The 21202-nt window shown below is 43.5% G+C and overlaps 2 protein-coding genes across 3 annotated transcripts in view; both read left to right on the plus strand.

Annotated features, from left to right (window-relative positions):
- CPNE2 (copine 2) overlaps positions 1-21202 on the plus strand; it is a 129955-nt gene that overhangs the window by 51008 nt on the left and 57745 nt on the right. For both annotated transcript variants that reach the window (XM_087971720.1, XM_026680123.2), the window contains one exon: positions 141-215. In XM_087971720.1, the coding sequence (XP_087827846.1) occupies positions 141-215 (75 nt within the window). The remainder of the gene's footprint in view (positions 1-140; positions 216-21202) is intronic.
- The window catches only part of RSPRY1 (ring finger and SPRY domain containing 1), a 169999-nt gene that overhangs the window by 36037 nt on the left and 112760 nt on the right, over positions 1-21202 (plus strand). The window lies entirely within an intron of this gene.

Below are 21202 nucleotides of genomic sequence, written 5' to 3' on the forward strand. Positions count from 1 at the left end.
GATGCAACAGTTGCTGATTCAAGGACCAGTCATCAATTTCCTATTTCAGTGCCATCGTAAACTTTGAATGGCCTCTGCACGAGTGTTCAGTAAGGGGAGGACCTACCGTAACCTGTTTTCTTCTTTCTTTTCTTGTTTAGATTGTCTCAAGCAAGAAGGTAACAAGAGCCCTCGTTCTCGGGAATGGAAAACCAGCCGGAAAGGGAATAATAACGGTAGGGTGATCTTTTGAGACATGTGGCATTAAAATATGGAATCAAAGCACAGTGATTTATTAGGAGGACATAACGGAGCGGGGGTCTCGAACAAAAGAATAGTGGGAGACACATCACTGCAGGCAGAGAGGCATTTCAAAAAGAGAGATTTCAAAAAGCAGGGGGGAAACGAAGCATGCATACATATTCATAAGTAACAGTGCAATATATCTCAGTTACTTCCCGCCCTTCTGTTATCTGCCGAGAACAATTGCCTTAGTTAAAAGAAGCATTTGCACATTCAGGGGTTGCTATGGGAATGTCCTGATAAAACTTGCCACAGGCCACTGTGAGCTATGCAGACACCCCTCTTTATGTCTCAATTTGTCTGTTAAACAAAGTCTCTGTGAGCCTCGATGGTTCAGTGGCTAGAATGCAGTATTGCAGGCTGCCCAAGGCCGGGAGTTCAATACTGACCAGCTCCAGGTTGACTCAGCCTTCCATCCTTCCAAGGTGGGTAAAATGAGGAGCCAGATTGTTGGGGGGCAAGAGGCTGACTCTGTAAATCACTTATGGAGAGCTGTAAAGCACAATGATGTAGTGTATAAGTCTAAGTGCTATTGCTATTGGCCATCCATCCATCCATCCATCCATCCATCCATCCATCCATCCATGGTGTGCAGTGGTTAGAATGCAGTATTGCAGGCTGACTCTGCCCATGGCCTGGAGTTCAATCCTGACCAGCTCAAGATTGACTCATCCTTCCATCCTTCAGAAGTCACTAAAATGAGGACCCAGATTGTTGGGGGCAAGAGGCTGGCTCTGTAAACCACTTAGAGAAAGCTGGAAAGCACCGTGAAGAGGTATATAAATCTAAGCGCTAAGGGAAGAAGGCAGGCAGGCAGGCAATAGGCTGACTCAGTAAACCTAATAGCTTAAAGAGGGCTGGAAAGCACTGTGAAGCGGTATATAGGACTAAGTGCTATTGCTATTCACCTGAAAACTGATTTTCCCTACAAAAGGCATCCCAGATTTGGTTCCTGAAGTCTAATGCTGCCACAAGAATAAATAATAATAATTAATAGTTAAGGTGGGAGTATTTTTACACTTTAACTAAATGCTTGTGGGATTTTTAAATTATCAAGTTTATTTTTTACTGGATTTCGCTGTTGTATCTTCATTGTTAGTAAACACCATTGTATTGATAGTGAAATGGTTAAATGATAGAAAAGAATCTCGCCATTACTATCCATCTAAGGGGGCCTGAAGTGAGCCAGAGATCAATGTCTATTCATCAAGTTTCTTGGACTAAGTCCAGAGTGGAACTTTTGTTTCCAAGCAGTGAATACAAATATAAATGATTTTTTTTTTAAATTGTTGAGCTTTTGGCAATCTTGAGATTTTGTATGACTTTTTTGCAAAAGTGCTCAGAATAACGTGATATTTCCGGCAACTTCCAACCGTTGTGGATGTTGTGTTGTTAATCCCTTTGTAGGAGTAAAAATGGCCATATGGCTGGTAGGTTCAGTTGACTGAATTTATGGGTAGGTGAGGATTTGAGGCTAGATATCGCCTGTGAGGTGTAAGCCTCAGTCCAGCATGTTTACAGAGAAGAGCAACAAAGACAGTAAGGGTCAGCGGGCCAAACCATACAATGAATAATCGAGAGAACTGGGTTATTATCCAGCCTAACAAAGAGAAGGACTAGGTGTGACATGATAGCTATCTTCCAGTACTTGAGGGGCTGCCACAAAGAAAAGGGGGTCAACCGATTCTGCAAAGGACTTGAGGTCAGGAAGTAATGTGTTGTGGCCTGCCAGTGGTCAGCGGAGCTGGTGGCAGACTCGGACAGTGAGGAGGTTGGGGAGGAACATGGGCCAGTCCTGGAGTCTGAGGAAGGCTCGGATGAGGGCTCTGCATCAGAGGCAGAGATCGGGCCAGGGCCGTCTGACAGTTATCAGCTGCCTTTGGAGTCGGAGATCAGTGGGGCAGAAAAACAGCTGGAGCCTGTTCCTGATATGTGCATGCGCAGAGCTGCCAGGAGAAGGGGACAGTTAAGGAACAAGGGCCGACTCGGGAGTAAAGACACAGGTGGACAGTGAATGACCCCTCCCATAGGGAATAAACAGGAGTGAAAGGGGAGTGGTGTTTGCAGGAGACAATTAGTTCGTTTAATTAGTGTGAAGATCTGTTCCTGACTTCTTGCCAAGTAATTTCTGCTGCAGTGTGGGATTTGGAAGATATCAGCCTGGCAACTCTCCAAGCCTGATAAAGTTCTGTAGTTGTGAAATCTTATGAAAGACTGTTTGCCGGGACTTTGTTGGAGAGGAATTCTCTTGACCTAAATAAAAAGGGTTTTATAGGGACGAGGAGTCTGCTTCATGATCTTGGGAAGCCTAGATCAGAATATAATGGGTGCAAGATTGTTAAAGAGAGATCCTACCGGGAAGGAAGGAGAAATTTCCTGACATTGAGAACAATTAATCGGAGGAATGGCGATATCGCTGGAGGTTTTCAGGAAGAAATTGGACAGCCACTTGACCAACGTGGTATAAGTGACCTGCCCTGGAAAGTGGGCTGTACTAGGAAAATTCCAAGGTCCATTCCACCCCATGATTCTGTGTTCTAATTGGCAGGGGAGACATGGGCAGGGATCCATCAGTGTGTTGGAAGAGAGTTGTCAGTGTGTTTCAAGGGTTGAATCTTTTGGGGCTGGCTCAACTGTTGGTTCAAATCCTGTTGTTGTGTTCCTCTGCTTCCTGGTTCGGAAATCGTAACGATATAAGGAGCCTCTGTGGCCCAGTGGTTAGAGTGCTGTACTGCAGGCTACTTCTGCTGACCGCCAGCTGCCTACAGTTTGGCAGTTCAAATCCCACCAGGCTCAAGGTTGACTCAGCCTTCCGTCCTTCCAAGGTGGGTAAAACGAGGACCCAGATTGTTGGGGGCAAGAGGCTGACTCTGCAAACCGCTTAGAAAGGGCTGGAAAGCACTGTGAAGCGGTATATAAGTCTGAGTGCTATTGCTATATTTCCATTCTTTTCAGCAGGGTAGAATTCTCTATGCAGTCGGTCAAAGATCGGTTGTCACAAAATTGATTGATTATGGGCCATTGTGTTGGTATTGATTCTTAGCAACCGCAAGGATAGATTTTTTTTCCACGAAGGTATGGCACCAACTTTGTCCTTCAGATCTCTCAATAATTCACTGATTGCCACTCTAACTTTAAATCTTGCTGTTGGCCGTCCTCTTCTTTTCTTTCCTACTAACATTTTTGGTTTTTTGTTTTTTTTCCCAGAGAGCAGGGTTTGAGATTTATTTATTTCTTTATATTCAGACAGAAATGCCATGGAACGGCAAACAAGTCATTAAAACCTTGCTTTCAGGCTTGCTTTCTGAAGAGGTATAATATAAAAAGGGGCAGGGGGAGAGCGCCGTTGAGCCATGGAGGCACAGTGGTTAGAATGTGGTACTGCAGGCTACTTCTGCTGCCTGCAATTTGGCAGTTCGAATCCCACCAGGCTTCAGGTTGACTCAGCCTTCCGTCCTTCCAAGGTGGTTAAAATGAGGACCGAAATTGTTGGGGGCAAGAGGCTGACTCTGTAAACAGCTTAGAGAGGCCTGTAAAGCATTGTGAAGTGGTATATAAGTCTAAGTGATATTGCTATCTTCCTTTTCTTCCTTCCTTCCTTCCTTCCTTCCTTCCTTCCTTCCTTCCTTCCTTCCTTCCTTCCTTCCTTCCTTCCTTCCTTCCTTCCTTCCTTCCCTTCCTTCCTTCCCTTCCTTCCTTCCTTCCTTCCTTCCTCCCTCCCATCCTTCCGAGGTGGGTAAAATGTGGATTGTTGGGGGCAATTCTGTAAACTGCTTAGAGGGCTGTAAAGCACTGTAAGCAGTATATAAGTCTAAATGCTATTATCCATCCATCCATCCATCCATCCATCCATCCATCCATCCATCCATGATGCACAGTGGTTAGAATGCAGTATTGCAGGTTGACTGCCCACTGCCAGTAGTTCAATCTTGACCGGCTCAAAATTGACTCTTCTGAGGTCAGTGGACCCAGGAGGTTGGGGGCAATAGGCTGACTCTCTAAACCATTTAGAGAGGTCTGTAAAGCACAGTTAAGTGGTACGTAAGTCTAAGTGCTACTGCTATTAAGTCATTATTAGCATTTGCACCAATGTGTGCATGGGTGGGCAAAGGCACACTCCTGCCCCCAAACATGGATCCGTTTATTTTTGCCAGTTCTTTCATGTGCAAAAGAGCCATGAGACCGAAATGATTGCAAAGGGCTTGATAGAGAGATAATCTGGAGCATTTGTGAGTAAGAGCAAACTTACTACTTAGCAACAGGTATCTTAGCAACGGGCCTTCTTCTGGCGGCACATGGAGGCCTGCCTTTTCCATCAGTTAGTTGTGCTAATGCGAAGGAGCACTCTCAGCCTGCACATGGAGTAAAGCCAAAACTCGCCCTCTCTGAACCGTATTTTAAAAGGGTTTTTTTTTTCCCCTCTCTGCGTCTCGTTCTCTTTTATCTCTTTATCCTTCAGTTGGGGAGAGCAGCTTGTTCCACGCTTAATGATACGAAGCTATGAGATGAGCTAGAGGGCTTGTGAGAGGTAATCTGTGTTAGGAGATCACTCAACAATCTCTGGGGAAGTTTTAAACGGTTTAATTCCTCTGCTGTATGGAGAACAAGAGAGGAAAAGAACCAAGAATCCTCAAAGTGTCTTTGAAGGTTTAACTGACTGCCAAAGAAGCAAGCCTAGAAAGCAACCAAAAAAGGAGCAAAGATGGAAAAGTGCCCAGAGGTGAAATCATACAATACCTGAGGGATCTAGGGATCATTAGAGATTAGGGATCTAGCCAGTGGTGGGATTCAAATTTGTTTACTACTGGTTCTGTGGGCGTGGCTTGGTGGACGTGGCGTGGCTTGGTGGGCGTGGCTTGGTGGGCGTGGGAGGGGAAGGTTACTGCAAAATCCGCCTTCCCTCCTCACTCCTGGGGGAAGGTTACAAACCAGACCTGCAACCTTTATTGCCAGTGAATGCACGGGTACTCTTGTCTCCCCTATGATATACCTAATTAGACTTGAAGTAGAATAGAACAGAACAAAATAGAACAAAGGAATGGAACGGAATAGAGAAAGAATAGAATCGACTGGATTGGACTAGACTAGACCAGAAAATAGAGTAGAGTAGAGTAGAGTAGAGTAGAGTAGAGTAGAGTAGAGTAGAGTAGAGTAGAGTAGAGTAGAGTAGAGTAGAACAGAACAGAACAAAATAGAATGAAGGAATGGAACGGAATAGAGAAAGAATAGAATGCACTGGATTGGACTAGACTAGACCAGAAAATAGAGTAGAGTAGAGTAGAGTAGAGTAGAGTAGAGTAGAGTAGAACAGAACAAAATAGAACGAAGGAATGGAGAATAGAGAAAGAATAGAATGCACTGGATTGGACTAGACTAGACCAGAAAATAGAGTAGAGTAGAGTAGAGTAGAGTAGAGTAGAGTAGAATTGAATAGAATAGAACAGAACAAAATAGAATGAAGGAATGGAACGGAATAGAGAAAGAATAGAATGCACTGGATTGGACTAGACTAGACCAGAAAATAGAGTAGAGAGAGAGTAGAGTAGAGTAGAGTAGAGTAGAGTAGAACAGAACAAAATAGAATGAAGGAATGGAACGGAATAGAGAAAGAATAGAATGCACTGGATTGGACTAGACTAGACCAGAAAATAGAGTAGAGTAGAGTAGAGTAGAGTAGAGTAGAGTAGAGTAGAACAGAACAAAATAGAACGAAGGAATGGAACGGAATAGAGAAAGAATAGAATCGACTGGATTGGACTAGACTAGACCAGAAAAAATAGAGTAGAGTAGAGTAGAGTAGAGAGTAGAGTAGAGTAGAGTAGAGTAGAGTAGAACAGAACAGAACAAAATAGAACGAAGGAATGGAATGGAATAGAGAAAGAATAGAATGGGCTGGATTGGACTAGACTAGACCAGAAAATAGAGTAGAGAGAGTAGAGTAGAGTAGAGTAGTGTAGTGTAGAGTAGAGTAGAGTAGAACAGAACAAAATATAACGAAGGAATGGAACGGAATAGAGAAAGAATAGAATGCACTGGATTGGACTAGACTAGACCAGAAAATAGAGTAGAGTAGAGTAGAGTAGAGTAGAGTAGAGTAGAGTAGAGTAGAACAGAACAAAATAGAACGAAGGAATGGAATGGAATAGAGAAAGAATAGAATGGGCTGGATTGGACTAGACTAGACCAGAAAATAGAGTAGAGTAGAGTAGAGTAGAGTAGAGTAGAGTAGAGTAGAGTAGAGCAGAGTAGAGTAGAACAGAACAAAATAGAACGAAGGAATGGAATGGAATAGAGAAAGAATAGAATGGGCTGGATTGGATTAGACTAGACCAGAAAATAGAGTAGAGTAGAGAAGTAAGTAGAGTAGAGTAGAGTAGAGTAGAGTAGAGTAGAGTAGAGTAGAGTAGAGTAGAACAGAACAAAATAGAACGAAGGAATGGAATGGAATAGAGAAAGAATAGAATGGGCTGGATTGGACTAGACTAGACCAGAAAATAGAGTAGAGTAGAGTAGAAAAGAATAGAACAGAACAGAAATTAGATTAGACCAGACCAGACCAGACCAGATCAGGACAGGACAGGACAGGACAGGACAGGAGAGAACAGAACAGAACAGAATATAATTCTTTATTTGCTAGGTATGACTGGATACACAAGGAATTTCTCTCTGGTGCATAAGCTCTCAGTGTACATGCAAACAACAAAGTGACACATCATACACCATAGTTTTAATCATTAACCATAAGATACATCAACAAGTGATAATCATAGATAATAATAGGAGATGGTTATGTATAGGAAAGATGAGAGATGATGAGGAAGATGAAGGGCCTGGCCCAATATCCTGCCCCCAGCTGACCTTGAAGGTGGGAAGATTTTTTCCTTGGAGAGGCAAGGCTCCTGTGACTCTGGACACACCCAAACAATGGAATGTGTATTTCCCCCTTGGCTGCCCTACAGAAACAGCTTTACTAGCTTCATTTCACCATTGCGGCCTAAATACCCAGGGGACAGAGGTCAATCTTATACCTGCCCTGCTGTTCTCAGATACCAACCTTACTAAACATATATTTTATTGCCAGGTTTTGTACAGCAGCACTTAGAATCCACCAGGTGATGCCCTGTGCCATAAAGCCAGACTTAATGGGCATTTAGTTCACCATCCAAGAGTGCTCTGTAATGTGAGACAGTCTGCTCCCTTACACCCATCCCAAATGCTCCAATCTCACCTTTTAGTTTCTTTTAGACTCTTTCCCACCCTACATATATGCTTTCTATTTAAATATATTTTAATATCTTCCAGCTTCTCATAATGTTTATGTATCATATATATTTTCATTGATTGCATTTGTCAGAAATGGTATAGGGTCTCCTGCTTGGGCAGGGGGGTTGGACTAGATGACCTACAAGGTCCCTTCCAACTTGGTTAAACTGTAAACTTCGTTTGATTCTCTTTATGCAGATCTATGACAGTAATAAAGGTTGGATTGACTCCTCTTTGTGTACTACATTTAGATACTTTTAGATTCTCGTTTTCTATGTACTTTCTTCTGTTGTAATATATTTATATATCTTCTAGCTTTTCATAATTTTTGTGTAAAGGTTAAGGTTTCCTTGTCCAGTCATGTCATAGTCTAGGGCAGGGGTCCCCAACCTGTGGACCATGGGCCACTATCAGGCCTTGGCCAATTTGCAACTGGGCTGTGTGAGTGATGGATTGATGTATGTGTGTGTGTGTATGTGCAACCCCACTCACATGAGTGGCAGGCACCTGAGCTCGCAGCCCTATTCACCCAAGTGGCCGGCACATGCACACCATGTCAATTCATAACATATTTCTCTGGTCTTTTTAGAGTTGCCAACAGAAAGGGAGGGGGGAGCAGTGCGGCAGCTTGGAAATCAAAAGTGCATTCCATAAATAATTTTCAAAGATAGTAACTAGGTGACTAAAGTTTCTGCCACGCAAAATTCTAACTGGAAAGCCTGATGGATGACTCTTGGCTATGGATGTGTCCCATTGGAGAATATGAATTATGATACACCCAGGGGGTGGGGGAAAACTAGGGTCCAGGGTGACAATGAATGATGTGCCTCAGAGTCGGCTACACCCAGGCAGTGCTGGACAATGTTAACTCCCCATAAATCCTTTTGAAGTTTTGAATCTTGAGATTCATGATTTAAATGGGGGGAACTGCTGGAATTCTGACACACTGCTTGCACAAAACTATCCCTTCATCCCCATGCACCGGGCACCAACCGAAAAGGTTGGAGAACACTTGTCTAGGGTATGATACTCATCTCTGTTGCTAGACTGAGGGAACCCATGTTGTCCGAAGACACTTTTGTGGCCATCTGGCCTGCATGGCTATACGCCAAAGAACAGTTTACCTTCCCACCAAAGTGGTACCTATTTATCTACTTGCATTTGCATGCTTTCGAACTGCTAGGTGAGCAGGAGCTGGAGAAGGAAGGGGAACTCACCCAGTTGCTTGGCTCCTGGGTCTCGAACCTGGACTGTCAGCTTTCCAGTTTAGCATCTTCAACTGTGGAGCCATCATACCTCCTAATTTTTCTTATGTATCTTCTTTATGTTTTTTTTAATTGACTGCATCTCACCCTCCTTATGGTGGTCTTTGACCGTAATAAAGATTTGATTGACTGGTGGATTGACTAACCTTTGCATACGGCATTATATGGCTGTAAAAGGATTGGATATATTTATAATAGATTCAGGCCATGGAGGTGATTTCCTAAAGGAAACCAACCAAGACAGTCCTTTGGAAGGACAGATATTTGAAGCTCAAGGTCAAATACTTTGGGCCCCTAATGAGAAAAGAGGATTTATTGGAGAAGACCCGGGTGTTGGGAAAGATGGAAGTCAAAAGGAGAAGGGGATGATGGAGGATGAGAAGATTATATATATTATTGTCGACACAGTAAAAATAAATTTGGGCAAACCTTGGGAGACTGGAGGATGGAAGGGCCTGGCAAGCTACGGTCCATTAGGCTGCAAAGAGTTGGACACGACTTAGTGATTGCACAACAACAAAACACATCAAAGGCAATTAGTAATTAACCAGTAGAACGGCTTGGCTTCAGAAGTTGTGGAGGTTCCCATCCCTGGAGGCTTTGAAGAAGAGACTGGACAGCCACTTATCTGGAATTGTATAGGGTCTCCTGCTTGAGCAGGGGGTTGGACTAGAAGACCTCCAAGGTCCCTTCCAACTCTTATTCTGTAAGTTCTGCCATTCTGTAAATGGTGAAGGTTCTGCCTGTTTCTAGGGCTCGGATGCCAGAGTCAAGCAACTCTTGTTTTCATTCAGATGGCTGAACATTGGGGTGTTTCTTTGTGGAATGTCTCTTGGAGTTTTCCCTCTGGCCCTCCTCATTTGCACCCTGTCGATTCCCTGAGAGGATACCAACAGATACTGCAGACTTGCCTATATAACTGAACATGCTTGATGAATTTTGCCAAAATCTGTCTCTAAAGAAGGCCCAGGACTTGTGATTTCCAGCACTGAAGGTGGAAAATAACCATTTTTAAAAAATCATACAGCAGGTCCATCTGGCTGCTTGATTTCACTGAGCCAAAAGACGGTTGTTTTGCTATTTCTGTGGACAGCCTTAATAGGGCCTTAATTATGTGCTTTGCTGATCTCGGGTTTGGCCATCACAGGGTTGAGCTTTTCCAAGTCGTCTTCTGGTGGAATTGTGTTTCTTCTGCTACAGAGGACCATTGATGAGGGAATCCTGAGCCTTGGAGGGACGTGGAGTCTCGGACCGACATCTGGGCCAATCCTGCTCTCCAGATGTGCTGGAGAACGACCTGTCTGTGTGGCCCCACCACATCTGGGAGGGATTTTGGTTTGGGGAAAATGGTGTCAATCCCTTTGCCAGCAGGACTGGGACTTATTTCAAAGGAGCAGTTCTATGCAAGAACAACGCCCAACTGGAATTGGGGATGGGAAGGGAAGACAATGGGACAAAGGGATGGCCATGAAATGCAAAAGTCCAGGCACTTGGCAGTAAGCTCAGAAAAGTTCACATAGAAAATAGAAAATAGAATCTGAAAGGGATCGTGGAGGTCTTCTAGTCCAGCCTCCTGCTCAGGCAGGAGAACAATCCTATACCATTTCGGATACCATTGGAAACTTGTGGGCTGTGCATTCTTCATTTAATCCAAAGGGGAAGTCTTGCAAGATTGTGTTAATGTAATAACAAATAATTTTTATAATAAAGATGGAACTCCTCCTCCTCCTCCTCCTCCTCCTCCTCCTCCTCCTCCTCCTCCTCCTCCTCCTCCTCCTCCTCCTCCTCCTCCTCCTCCTCCTCCTCCTCCTCCTCTTGTAAGAAGTTTCTTTATCAAAGCGTTGCGTGTAGGGGCAATACGGAAGAAAATAAGCTGGGTTCTCTGGCTGCCTCATGAATACAGATTACAAGTTGCTCTGATTTGACTGTCCCCTGCTGAGTAGCAAACCTGCTGTTGCTGCTGCTTGAAAACCCCCCCAGTGCCATTCAGTCTGCATTCAGTTGGTCAGCAATCAAGTAGGAAAGGTTGCAAAAGAACTACTTCCATGGAATGGAGAGGAATCAGGTCAACACTTTGAAGTCTGAACTCTTTGCCCGCTGTACAGATTGCAAATGGCTCGGCCAAGAATGGCCCTGTTGCTCTCTTGCAGTTGAAGGAAGCCGCCTCCTCGAATTCTACTGAGATTCTCAGTCATCCAGGTCACAGGTGTCCCAAAGGTGCTTTTTTCCCCCAAAAGGCAGCTGTGTTTCTTTGTTTCTTTTTTTGCTTCCTTGAAGACTTCTCATCCAAGAAGCTTCTTCAGTTCTAGCCGAATGGTGGAGAATGGAAGGATTTATTTTCCTTGCAATCATCTGATCGTTTGCAGTCTCTCTAAGAGTCGTTGAGGCTACTGGAGGATTATCTATGCCCTCAGGGTCACCTGAACAGTACCAATGGGTGTCCTTTCAGCAGTTCCAAGAAGGGCGAGAAGCGAAATGTTTTCCAGGAAATACAAAGAAAGCCCAGTTGCCTTTTTTAAAAACTACCTTTGAGTTTTCCTTTTCCTGGAAGAAACCCAAGGGAGGAGAAGACTTGGCAACATTAGTCAAAAGGAGAGAAGGCCACGTCAGCGGGGTTGAATGAATAGAGCTTTTGTGAGTGTACAATACACAACCCCTTGATTCATTCAAACTGATTCATTCATCGATTCATGGCACAGCTGACTTTGGAGGATTTGCACCATTAGTATGAATGAAGGAGTTGCAGTGCCCTACCAACAACGTATGTTTTAAGTTTCAGTCACTACCCATCTAGTTTTAAACAGAAGGATCCCGAGTCGGTGTAGTCTTATGTGTAAGGCATTTGTCCAAGTGCCCACCGAGAATCCAGACCTCCAGAGCTCCTGCTGCTCTCATCCTGAGTTGGATAAACTTTCAGAGAAAAAGTATCTTGAAGAAGATCTCGGATTTCTGCCAGTTTTTCCTTGAGAACTTAGACATGGAGCCAATTCAGAAGATCTACTTTGGTTCCAGGCAAACAAGAAAAGCGGGGTCCTGCATTAGGCAGGAAAAAAAACCCCAAATGCACAGGTAGAGGATAGGCAAGCAACATGGTGGCTCATGGGGTTAGGACGTTGGGATGGAGTTAGCAAGCCCACGTTTGAGACCTGAGCTGTGCCATGGGACGGGGTTGAACTCCCATCCTTTGCTCCAGGTTCACTCCAGCTCCTGCTGGGGAGATGAACAACTCCCAATTGTGAACTCCTGGGCAATGGTGATGTCATTGCTAACCTGTTCAACCCAGAAACACCTCAGTGCTTCTGTCATGAAAGCTGTGCTACAGGACAGGCAGTGCTTGACTCAACAGTAGTACCTGTGAGATGAGATCTAGATGTCCACAATGTGTCCTAGTGTACCACCACTAAAGTATGAGCCAACAATGTGCTGTAGCGGCCAGAAATGCCAACACAATCCTAGGCTGCATAAACAGAAGGATAGCATCAAGATCACAAGAAATGATAGTATCACTCTATAGTGCACAAAAAGTGAGGCTACATTTTCAATACTCTGTTCACCACGATTCAAAAATGATGCTGACACTCTAGAAAGAGTGCATAGTAAAGCATCAAAAATGTTAAGGGGCCTGGAAGCTAAATCATAACAATGGAGGGAGCTAGGTAAATCTAGCCTATCAAAGACAAGAATAATATTTTTATTTTATTTTATTTATTTATTTTGTCAAATATGTATTAGATAACAGATATAAGAATAAACATGATTATTAATACAAGAAATGGATACGAATAAAACGGGTACATTAGGACAGGGACGGTAGGCACGTTGTTGCGCTTATAAAGATCTCGTAGGAATGGGGTGAGGTCAACAGTAGACATCTGAGGTTAAAGTGTTTGGGGTTAGTGGAAGAAACCACAGTCAGGTAGTACATTCCAGGCATTGACCACTGTGTTGCTGAAGTCGTATTTCCTGCAATCGAGTTTGGTGCGGTTTACCTTAAGTTTGTATCTATTGTGTGCTCGTGTATTGTTGAGGTTGAAGCTGAAGTAGTCATCGATGGGTAGGACATTGCAGTGGATAATTTTATATACTACGCTTAGGTCAGACTGAAGGCAGCATAGTTCTAAGTTATCTAAGCTTAAAATTTCAAGTCTAGAGGCACAGGGTATTCTGTTGTGAGTAGAGGAGTGGAAGACTCTCCTCGTGAAATATCTCTGGACTCTCTCGACTGTATTAATGTCCGATATACAGTGTGGGTTCCAGACAGATGAGCTGTATTCGAGAATTGGTCTAGCAAATGTTTTGTATGATCAGCTGTCACAGAGAAGAGGGTGTCAATTTACTCTCCATAGCGTCAGGGGGGCAGGATAAGGAGCAATGAGTAGAAACTCGTCAGAGAGAGATCCAATCTGGAAATAAAGAGAACTACTAAGCAGTGGAACAGCTCATCTCCCAAAGTTGTGGACACCCACTGGAAGTTTTCAAGAAAAGCTTGGACAGCCATTTGTCTGGTATGGAATTAAGATGCTTGCCTTGAGCAGGGGGTTGGACTAGAACAGTGGTCGCCAACCAGTGGGCTGGGGACCACTGGTGGTCCGTGAGAAAATTGTGGTGATCCGCAGAGAAATGTCATCTGCAAAGCATCCCCGAAACAATTAATCCAGGATGCACAAGGGTACGCTGCCCACATGGCCTGAGGGAACACAAGGCTTGCGTGAGGGAGTGGGAAAAGGGTGAAGTGGGGAAGCTGCCCCATGCGCCTGGCCACCGGGCTGCTGCTTTCTGCTTCTTTCTTCTTCTGCTTTTGGCTGCACGCAAGGAAAGCAGCAAAAGTCTTTCTTTCTCTCCCCCAAACTCTGCCAGAAATGAGTCTTTGGGACCCTGCAAGGCATCCTTCTCATTGGTGGGATTCAAAAACTTTTACTACCAGTTCTGTGGGTGTGGCTTGGGGGGCGTGGCCATGTGACTGGGTGGGCGTGGCTTTTTGGTAGCCCCCACCCGTTTGGGGAGCTTTTTAGCCACAGAGGAGCCTCTGGGGGGGCATTTTTGCTCCCCAAGGCTCCTCTGGGGCTCAGGAAGAAAAGGAACAGAGCATGGGAGGGGCATGCAGCACCCCATCCATGCTCCATTTTGGGAGCTTCCTAGCTTCAGAGGAGACTTGGGGAGGGGGCGTTTTTGCTCCCCTAAGTCTCCTCTGGGGCTCTGGAAGGCAAAAAATGGAGGGGGGCTGAGCTCCTCCCTCCATTTTTTGCCTTCCTGGGCCTCAGCAAGGGGAATCCGGGCACAGCTGATCTTATCTACAGCTGATTGTCAGGAGTGAAAAAATAGAAATACCTTAGGTGAATGTCAGGCAGGCAGGCGGGTGACCGGGTGGGGGGTGTGGCCAGCCAGAACTTACTACCAGTTCGGCGATCCATGCCAAATTCTTGCTACCGGTTCGCCGGATCTGGTGCGAACTGGCTGAATACTACCACTGATCCTGCTCCAAGAGGCTGTGCCGGTGTGACAAATCTCACAAAGACTCGTTTGTGGCAGAGTTTGGGGGAGAGAACAAAAGACTTCTGCTGCTTCTGCTGCTTTCCTTGCATGAAGCCAAAAGTCTCTCTCTCTCTCCCCCCCCTGAGAACAGAGCTGGAGACGGTATCCTGTGATCCCAAATAAAGAATGATCGGTCAGTAGGAAAACGGGGTGGGGGATTTTCCTACAGACTTTGGGGGGGATATTCCCAGGGTCTCTGGTCCACGGGATTTAAAATTATGGGTTTGGTGGCCCCTGAGGTCCAAAAGGTTGGTGACCCCTGGACTAGAAGACCTCGAATGTCTCTTCCAGTCCTAGGATTGTGTGAAATGCGGCATAGAAAAATGGTCTTCAAGAAGATCTTGGATTTCTGCCCTCTGTTCTTCTAAAAGATAGACTTGGAGCCAACTCAGAAGGTTCAAGGCGAAAGGTGGGAGGGAGCCACTGAGTTTCTTATTTCAGCTTTAATTGCTTTGCCCTCCAAGCGCTTTTCTCCCCAACAGCTTCTCTTAATGGTCCGTTGCTCTGGGCTTTCTCCAAAGTAGTAGAAGTTTAAATGGAGGCTATTTCCTCTTCTAGAAAAATAAAAAGACTCCGAGACAAGAACTATTCGATTTCTTTTCCGCTCTCTCGTTTGAGATGACTCCATAATGAGCCTGCTTCCCGAAAAGCAACAATAACAGCAAAGTAATAATGCGTAATGATAAAGCAGCATGGCATCAAGGATGAAACATTGGATAGAGTTGTTCTTTCTTTCTTTTTTTTCTTTTAAAGCAACCTAAGGAAATGCAAATGGTGAGACAATGACAAGGCGCTGTGGTTGAAGCTTGGCAAAGCAAAAAGAAGGGCTGAAGGTGGAAAAAGTGAAGGAGGAAAAGGAAAATAAAAACGGAGGTGAAAAAGAAGTGAGGCCTCGTGCCTAGTCCAAACCCTGCTCTCTGCGTGAGCTGTTCTCTAGAAGATAGACTAGGCCAAAAAACTCATTTTGTTCTTTTTTTAAATCAACATTAAATACGGTTCATTGCTTTCCTCTCCAGGTGTCGAAGCATTGCCTCACTTCGGTTACGTGAGAACTAAACTTTGGCAGCCTGCAAAGGCTCCACAACCTGAGTCTTTCAGAGGCTGCAGACTGCTGAGACCTTGGAGACTGGATGGCCTAATTTTGGCTTAAATCAAGAATCTCCAAACTTGGCAAACTTTAAGACTTGTAGACTTCAACCCCCAGAATTCCCCAGCCACTCCCAGAATTCTGGGAGTTGAAGTCTACAAGTCTTAACGTTGCCAAGTTTGGAGGCCCCTGGCTTAGATTGCAGCTGGAGTGATGCTCCCATGTAGCTTCCCCAGGAGAGTTGAAACAGTTGAAGGAATTGGGTACTTCTAGTCTGGTGAAAAGAAAGACAAATTCCAGTATTTGAGGATCTCCCACAAAGAAGAAGGGGGTCAACCTATTTTCCAAAACCCCAGAAGGCAAAACAAGAAGCAATGGATGGAAACTGATCAAAGACAAAAACCAACCTGGAATTGAGGAGGAACTTCCTAACAGTGAGAACAATTAACCAGTGGAACAACTTGCCACCAGAAATGGTGGGTGCTCCAACACTGGAGGGTTTTAAAGAAGAGATTGCACAAACATTTGTTTGAGATGGTATACGGTCTCCTGATTTAGCAGGGGGGGTGGAATAGAAGATCTCCAAAGTCCCTTCCAATCCCGTTATTAGTCTGCTAAAATAGTTAAGAACTGGGCAGGGCAGCAGGGAGACTGAGTCCCCTTTGCTGTCCCAGGAATTTAGAATAAAGCCTCCATTAACATCTCTGCACAGATCAATCATTTTTCAATCAATTACACCAATGACATTTTGGGTGCAGTCCAGAGGAATCCACTACCATGCAATTACCTCAAACATATACTTTTTACCAAGGTGTTGGCGTCCTTCTCTTATTTCGCCCTGCTGTATTTCATCTTTTTGTAAATAGAAAATTCATTTAGGAGGAAAAAGCGGAGTACCTTTTTGTCATGGTGAAGTTAGCAACAGTGGAATTGAAAGCATTGATAAATAAGGCTGCCCAGAATAATTGGACCTCTTTCTGAGTCCCTTCCAACTCTGTTTTTTTTTTTTTTAATTTAAAAATAAACTTTATTAAACATTAAAAATATATACATAATACAAAACATTTCATAAAATACGAAACCAAAAAGATATACATAACCAATAAACGTAAAAGCATAAACATTTCTAATTGCTTAGACGGTGTGTTCTTATCAAACAATTTTCCGATACTTACTTCCTATATCTGGTAAATACTCCTATCATAATCTCTTTATATTTTCCCTTCCCTACCTGTTTACTCGCAGATTTCTATCCTTTATCCAATTATACCAGTTTTCCCAAACTGTAAAATATTTTGAGTCTTCCTTATCTTTTAAGTTTTGGGTGAGTTTATCCATTTCCAACTCTGTTATTCTGTTAGTCCAGAGGTCTCGAAACTTGGCAACTTTAAGACTTGTGGACTTCAACTCCTAGAATTCTCCAACCAGCATAGCTGGCTGGAGAATTCGGGGAGTTGAAGTCCACAAGTCTTCAAGTTGCCAAGTTTGGGGGACCCCTGTGTTAGTCTGTTTAAAATGGTTGAAAACTGGGCAGATCGGCAGGGAGGCTGGCTTTGAGCAAAGTTGTTGAGCTCTCTTCTTGGCCAAGGCAAGGGCTTTGGCATGTCTGTGCCCAAGACAGCTGCTAGGAGAATCACCGGCCAGCAGGCTTCACAAAAGCCGGCAGCTAAACGGCGATGTGCTTAGAGATCCGCCCCCGTCGCCCCATGCTCGAAGGAGGCAGCGCAGCCAAGCAGCTGCCAGCGCACGTAGGTGGCTTGAATTGTGTGCGCAGCCAGTATTGTGAGGGCAAGAAAGTGGAGAGAAGCTGGCAGGAGTCTCCACCTCCCCCCCGGTTCAGGCTGCGCTTTTGGTGGGGCTGCCCCAGATCTTGCTGTATAACCACCCACTTCATCCGGTCTCGGTCCCCACAGGGGTGCCACAGCATGAGGAAAGTCAGTGTGACCCATTTCCCTCTTGGATCCTGGGTCTGATGGTCTGGCAACACCCTAGGGAACAACTAAAACCCACACACAACCAAGCAATGCATAAAACAATCCAGTGTGCCAATCTCATCGTACACGGGTTGTGCTCTTGACAATAAAGATCGGTTTGGTTTGATATTCTGGAGAGAGAAAACGATAATCAATCAGAATAGAGCTGGAAGGGACCTTGGAGGTATTCTATTTATTTTATTTATTTATTTATTTATTTGATTTGCCAATTGTTTACAAGATAATAAGTATAAGTGTATACATAGTTGTGAATACATGAAATGGGTACATATAAGAAAAATAAAAGAAGAATAAGAGAAACAATAGGACAGGGACGGTAGGCACGATGGTGCGCTTATGCACGCCCCCTACAGACCTCTTAGGAAAGGGGTGAGGTCAATAGTAGACAGTCTAAGGTTAAAGTTTTTGGGGTTTGGGGAAGAAACTACAGAGTCGGCTAGAGTATTCCAGACATTGACCACTCTATTGCTGAAGTCGTATTTCCTGCAATCAAGTTTGGTGCGGTTAACTTTGAGTTTGTATCTATTGTGTGCTCTTGTGTTGTTATGGTTGAAGCTGAAGTATTCATTGACAGGTAGGACATTGCAATGTATGATTTTATATACCATGCTTAAGTCAGACCGAAGACGGCGTAATTCAAGGTTTTCTAGTTCTAGAATTTCAAGTCTGGTGGCATAAGGTATTCTACAACGAGTAGAGGAGTGGAGAACTCTTCTTGTGAAATATTTCTGGACTTTCTCAATTGTGCTAATATCAGATACGTAATGAGGGTTCCAGACTGATGAACTGTATTCGAGTATTGGTCTAGCAAATGTTTTGTATGCTCTGGTTAATAGTGTGATATTACCAGAGAAAAAGCTACGTAGGATTAGGTTAACAACTCTTAATGCCTTTTTGGCTATGTAGTTGCAGTGGGCTCTAGCACTTAGATCATTAGAGGTGAGTATTCCAAGGTCCTTTACAGAGCTTGGGTCATCAACAAGATCTTGGCTATTCAGCTTGTATTTTATTTTCTGATTTTTTTTTGCCAATATGTAGGACAGAGCATTTATTTGTTGAGATTTGAAGTTGCCATTTGTTTGACCATTCAGATACATAGTCAAGATCTTTTTGTAGGGTAGCAGTATTGTCTGTGGTATTGAACAGCTTTACATCATCAGCGAAGAGAACGCAATTGCTCTTAATATGATCACAGAGGTCGTTTATGTAGAGTATGAAGAGAGTTGGTCCTAGAACACTGCCCTGGGGGACACCACTATTGACAGGTACTGGATTTGATAGGACGCTCCCGATTTTGACCATTTGTTGTCTGTTTGACAGGAATGCTTCTATCCAGTTATTCAGTTGTCCAGAGATACCATAGGATTTTATTTTTAGGAGTAGTTTGTCGTGTACCACTGAATCAAAGGCTTTACAGAAGTCTATGTAGATTGCGTCTATTGCTTTGCCTTGGTCGAGTTGTGTCGTCCATATGTTTTTTGCAGTGTAAGAGTTGCAGATTACAGGATAGTTTTTTTCTGAAACCAAATTGTTTATTGGATAGTAGGTTGTTTGTCTCTAAGTGGAGGATGATGGATTGGTTAATAATTGATTCCATGACTTTACAGGTGACGCAGCATAAGGAGATTGGCCTGTAATTTTCAACTAGGCTTGGGTCTCCCTTTTTGAAGATGGGGATGACTGTGGCTTGTGACCATAGGTTAGGCAAGGAGCTGGTCCTGAAAGATTTTTCAAAGATTATGCTTAGAGGTTTGGCTATGACAGTGGATAGCTTTCTTAAGAAGTAGGCACATATTCCATCCGGTCCAATAGATAGAGATGGTTTTAGATTGCGTAGTGATTTTTTAACATTGTCTTCTGTGAAATCGATATGTATTAGATCATTGTTATCTGTGGTACGGCTAGGAAATACTGGGCATGATCCATTGCTGTTTACAAATACTGAGCCGAAGAATGTGTTAAAGATGTTGGCTTTAATGGTGTCGTCGTTGCAGTCTTTACCATCAGGTCCTATCAAGGGAGGGATGGACCTTGAGTCTTTTAGTTTGTTGTTTACAAAATTGTAAAAAGCACGGGTGGAATTGGTGCTTAGAAGGTTTTCCTCTTGTTTAATGTGATAATTGGTGCATTCGGTCTTTATCTGGTGGCATAAATTTTTGTATCGGTTTTTGAAATTGGCAACGTGACCAGATTTGTTTTTCCGCCAGAGTGATCTCTTTTTGGATTGAAGTTTCCTTATTGATATGGGTAATCTGCTTTTTTGTTTTGTTTTGGGAGTTGTTGTTGGAACATATAGTTTGATGACTCTTTTGACTTCTAGTCCAGCCCTATGCTCAAGCAGGAAATCCTATACAATTTCAGACAAGTGGCTGCCCAGTCTCTTCTTAAAAACCTCCAGTGATGAAGCAGCCACCACTTCTGGTGGCAACTTCTGTTCCACTGCTTAACTGTCCTCACCATTAGGCAGTTTCTCCTTCGTTCCAGGTTGCTTGTCTCCTTGTTTAGTTTCCACCCATTGCTTCTTCTCCTGCCTTGTTCCCTGAGGATGGGCTCCAGCATGAGCCCCAAAGCTTGGAAGAATAAACTTTTGGTCCAGGTGACTGACTTAAGATTGGATGCTGCAATAAATAAATGTATTTCAGGATTGCCATCTTCACTCTGGGGGTGCTGGCTGGATGAGCTGGAGATAGTAGTAACAGCATCTGGAGAAGGCCAGTTTGGAGAAGGCTGCTGGAATGTTTCTTTGCCCCAAACAGGTGCTGTTCAGAACACAGAAGCGAAGTGGGTGGAAAGGAAGATGGTGCCAAAGCTTTTGCAAATGTTCTCCGCAGCGTCTCTGCTTTTGAGCGCAATAGTGTGGTGCCAAAGCTGGCAGGCAGGCAGGCAAAAGGTTGTGTTTCATAGCCTTTAACTTTAAAGGAGATGATTACCATTTAAATAAATGTTATACATTAAAATGTACTTTAGCAGTTGTTTCCGGTGTTATTTATATGTACGTTTCAGGGTTTCTCAGTTTTATGCATGCTTAACATTGCTCTGGAAGTACGTTTCTTTAGATTTTAATACCTTCCTTAGCTAAAAGGGGGCTGAGATAAAATTTGGAGTAGCAGAGATTATAAAGTAAAAGCTCAGGGCCCCACAGATCTATTCTGAGAAGTATAGAACATAGAATAATAGGGTTGGAAGGGACCCTGGAGGTCTTCTAGTCCAATCCATTGCTCAAGCAGGATATTAGAAGTGTCCAACCTTGGCAACTTTAAGACATCAACTCCCAGAATTCCCCAGCCACCTATGCTGTGCTGTCTGAAGTCCACAGGTCTTTTTTTTTTTTGGTTGAAAACAATTTTATTGATTTTTTAAAAACAAAAAAAAAACAAACAGAACATAAAAACATCAACTCTCTTCCATATATACATACAGTGTGTTGGTTGGTTCATCAGTTTTGTGCATTCATTTCGTAGTCTCAATTACAGTTATATTACATAATAACTCATATTGTCAATCCAAACTTATATATCCTAATATCGCTATTACAAAAACATTTGACTATAATTTTATTCATTCATACTTTATGAGATAACAATACTTTAAATGGTTTATTCTATAACAAATCATATAATCATACCAGATCTATCCTAAAAACACTTTATAGATATGATGTCAAATAAGAAGTCCACAGGTCTTAAAGTTGCCAAGGTTGGACACCTTTGCCTTATGCCATTCTAGACAAATGGCTATCCAATCTCTTTTTGAAAATCTCCAGTGATGGAACGCACACA

Source organism: Notechis scutatus, chromosome 9 (genome assembly GCF_049901735.1).
Source record: "Notechis scutatus isolate UNSWTSFEM ecotype Mainland chromosome 9, rNotScu1.2, whole genome shotgun sequence".
In the NCBI taxonomy this organism is placed as follows: domain Eukaryota; kingdom Metazoa; phylum Chordata; class Lepidosauria; order Squamata; family Elapidae; genus Notechis; species Notechis scutatus.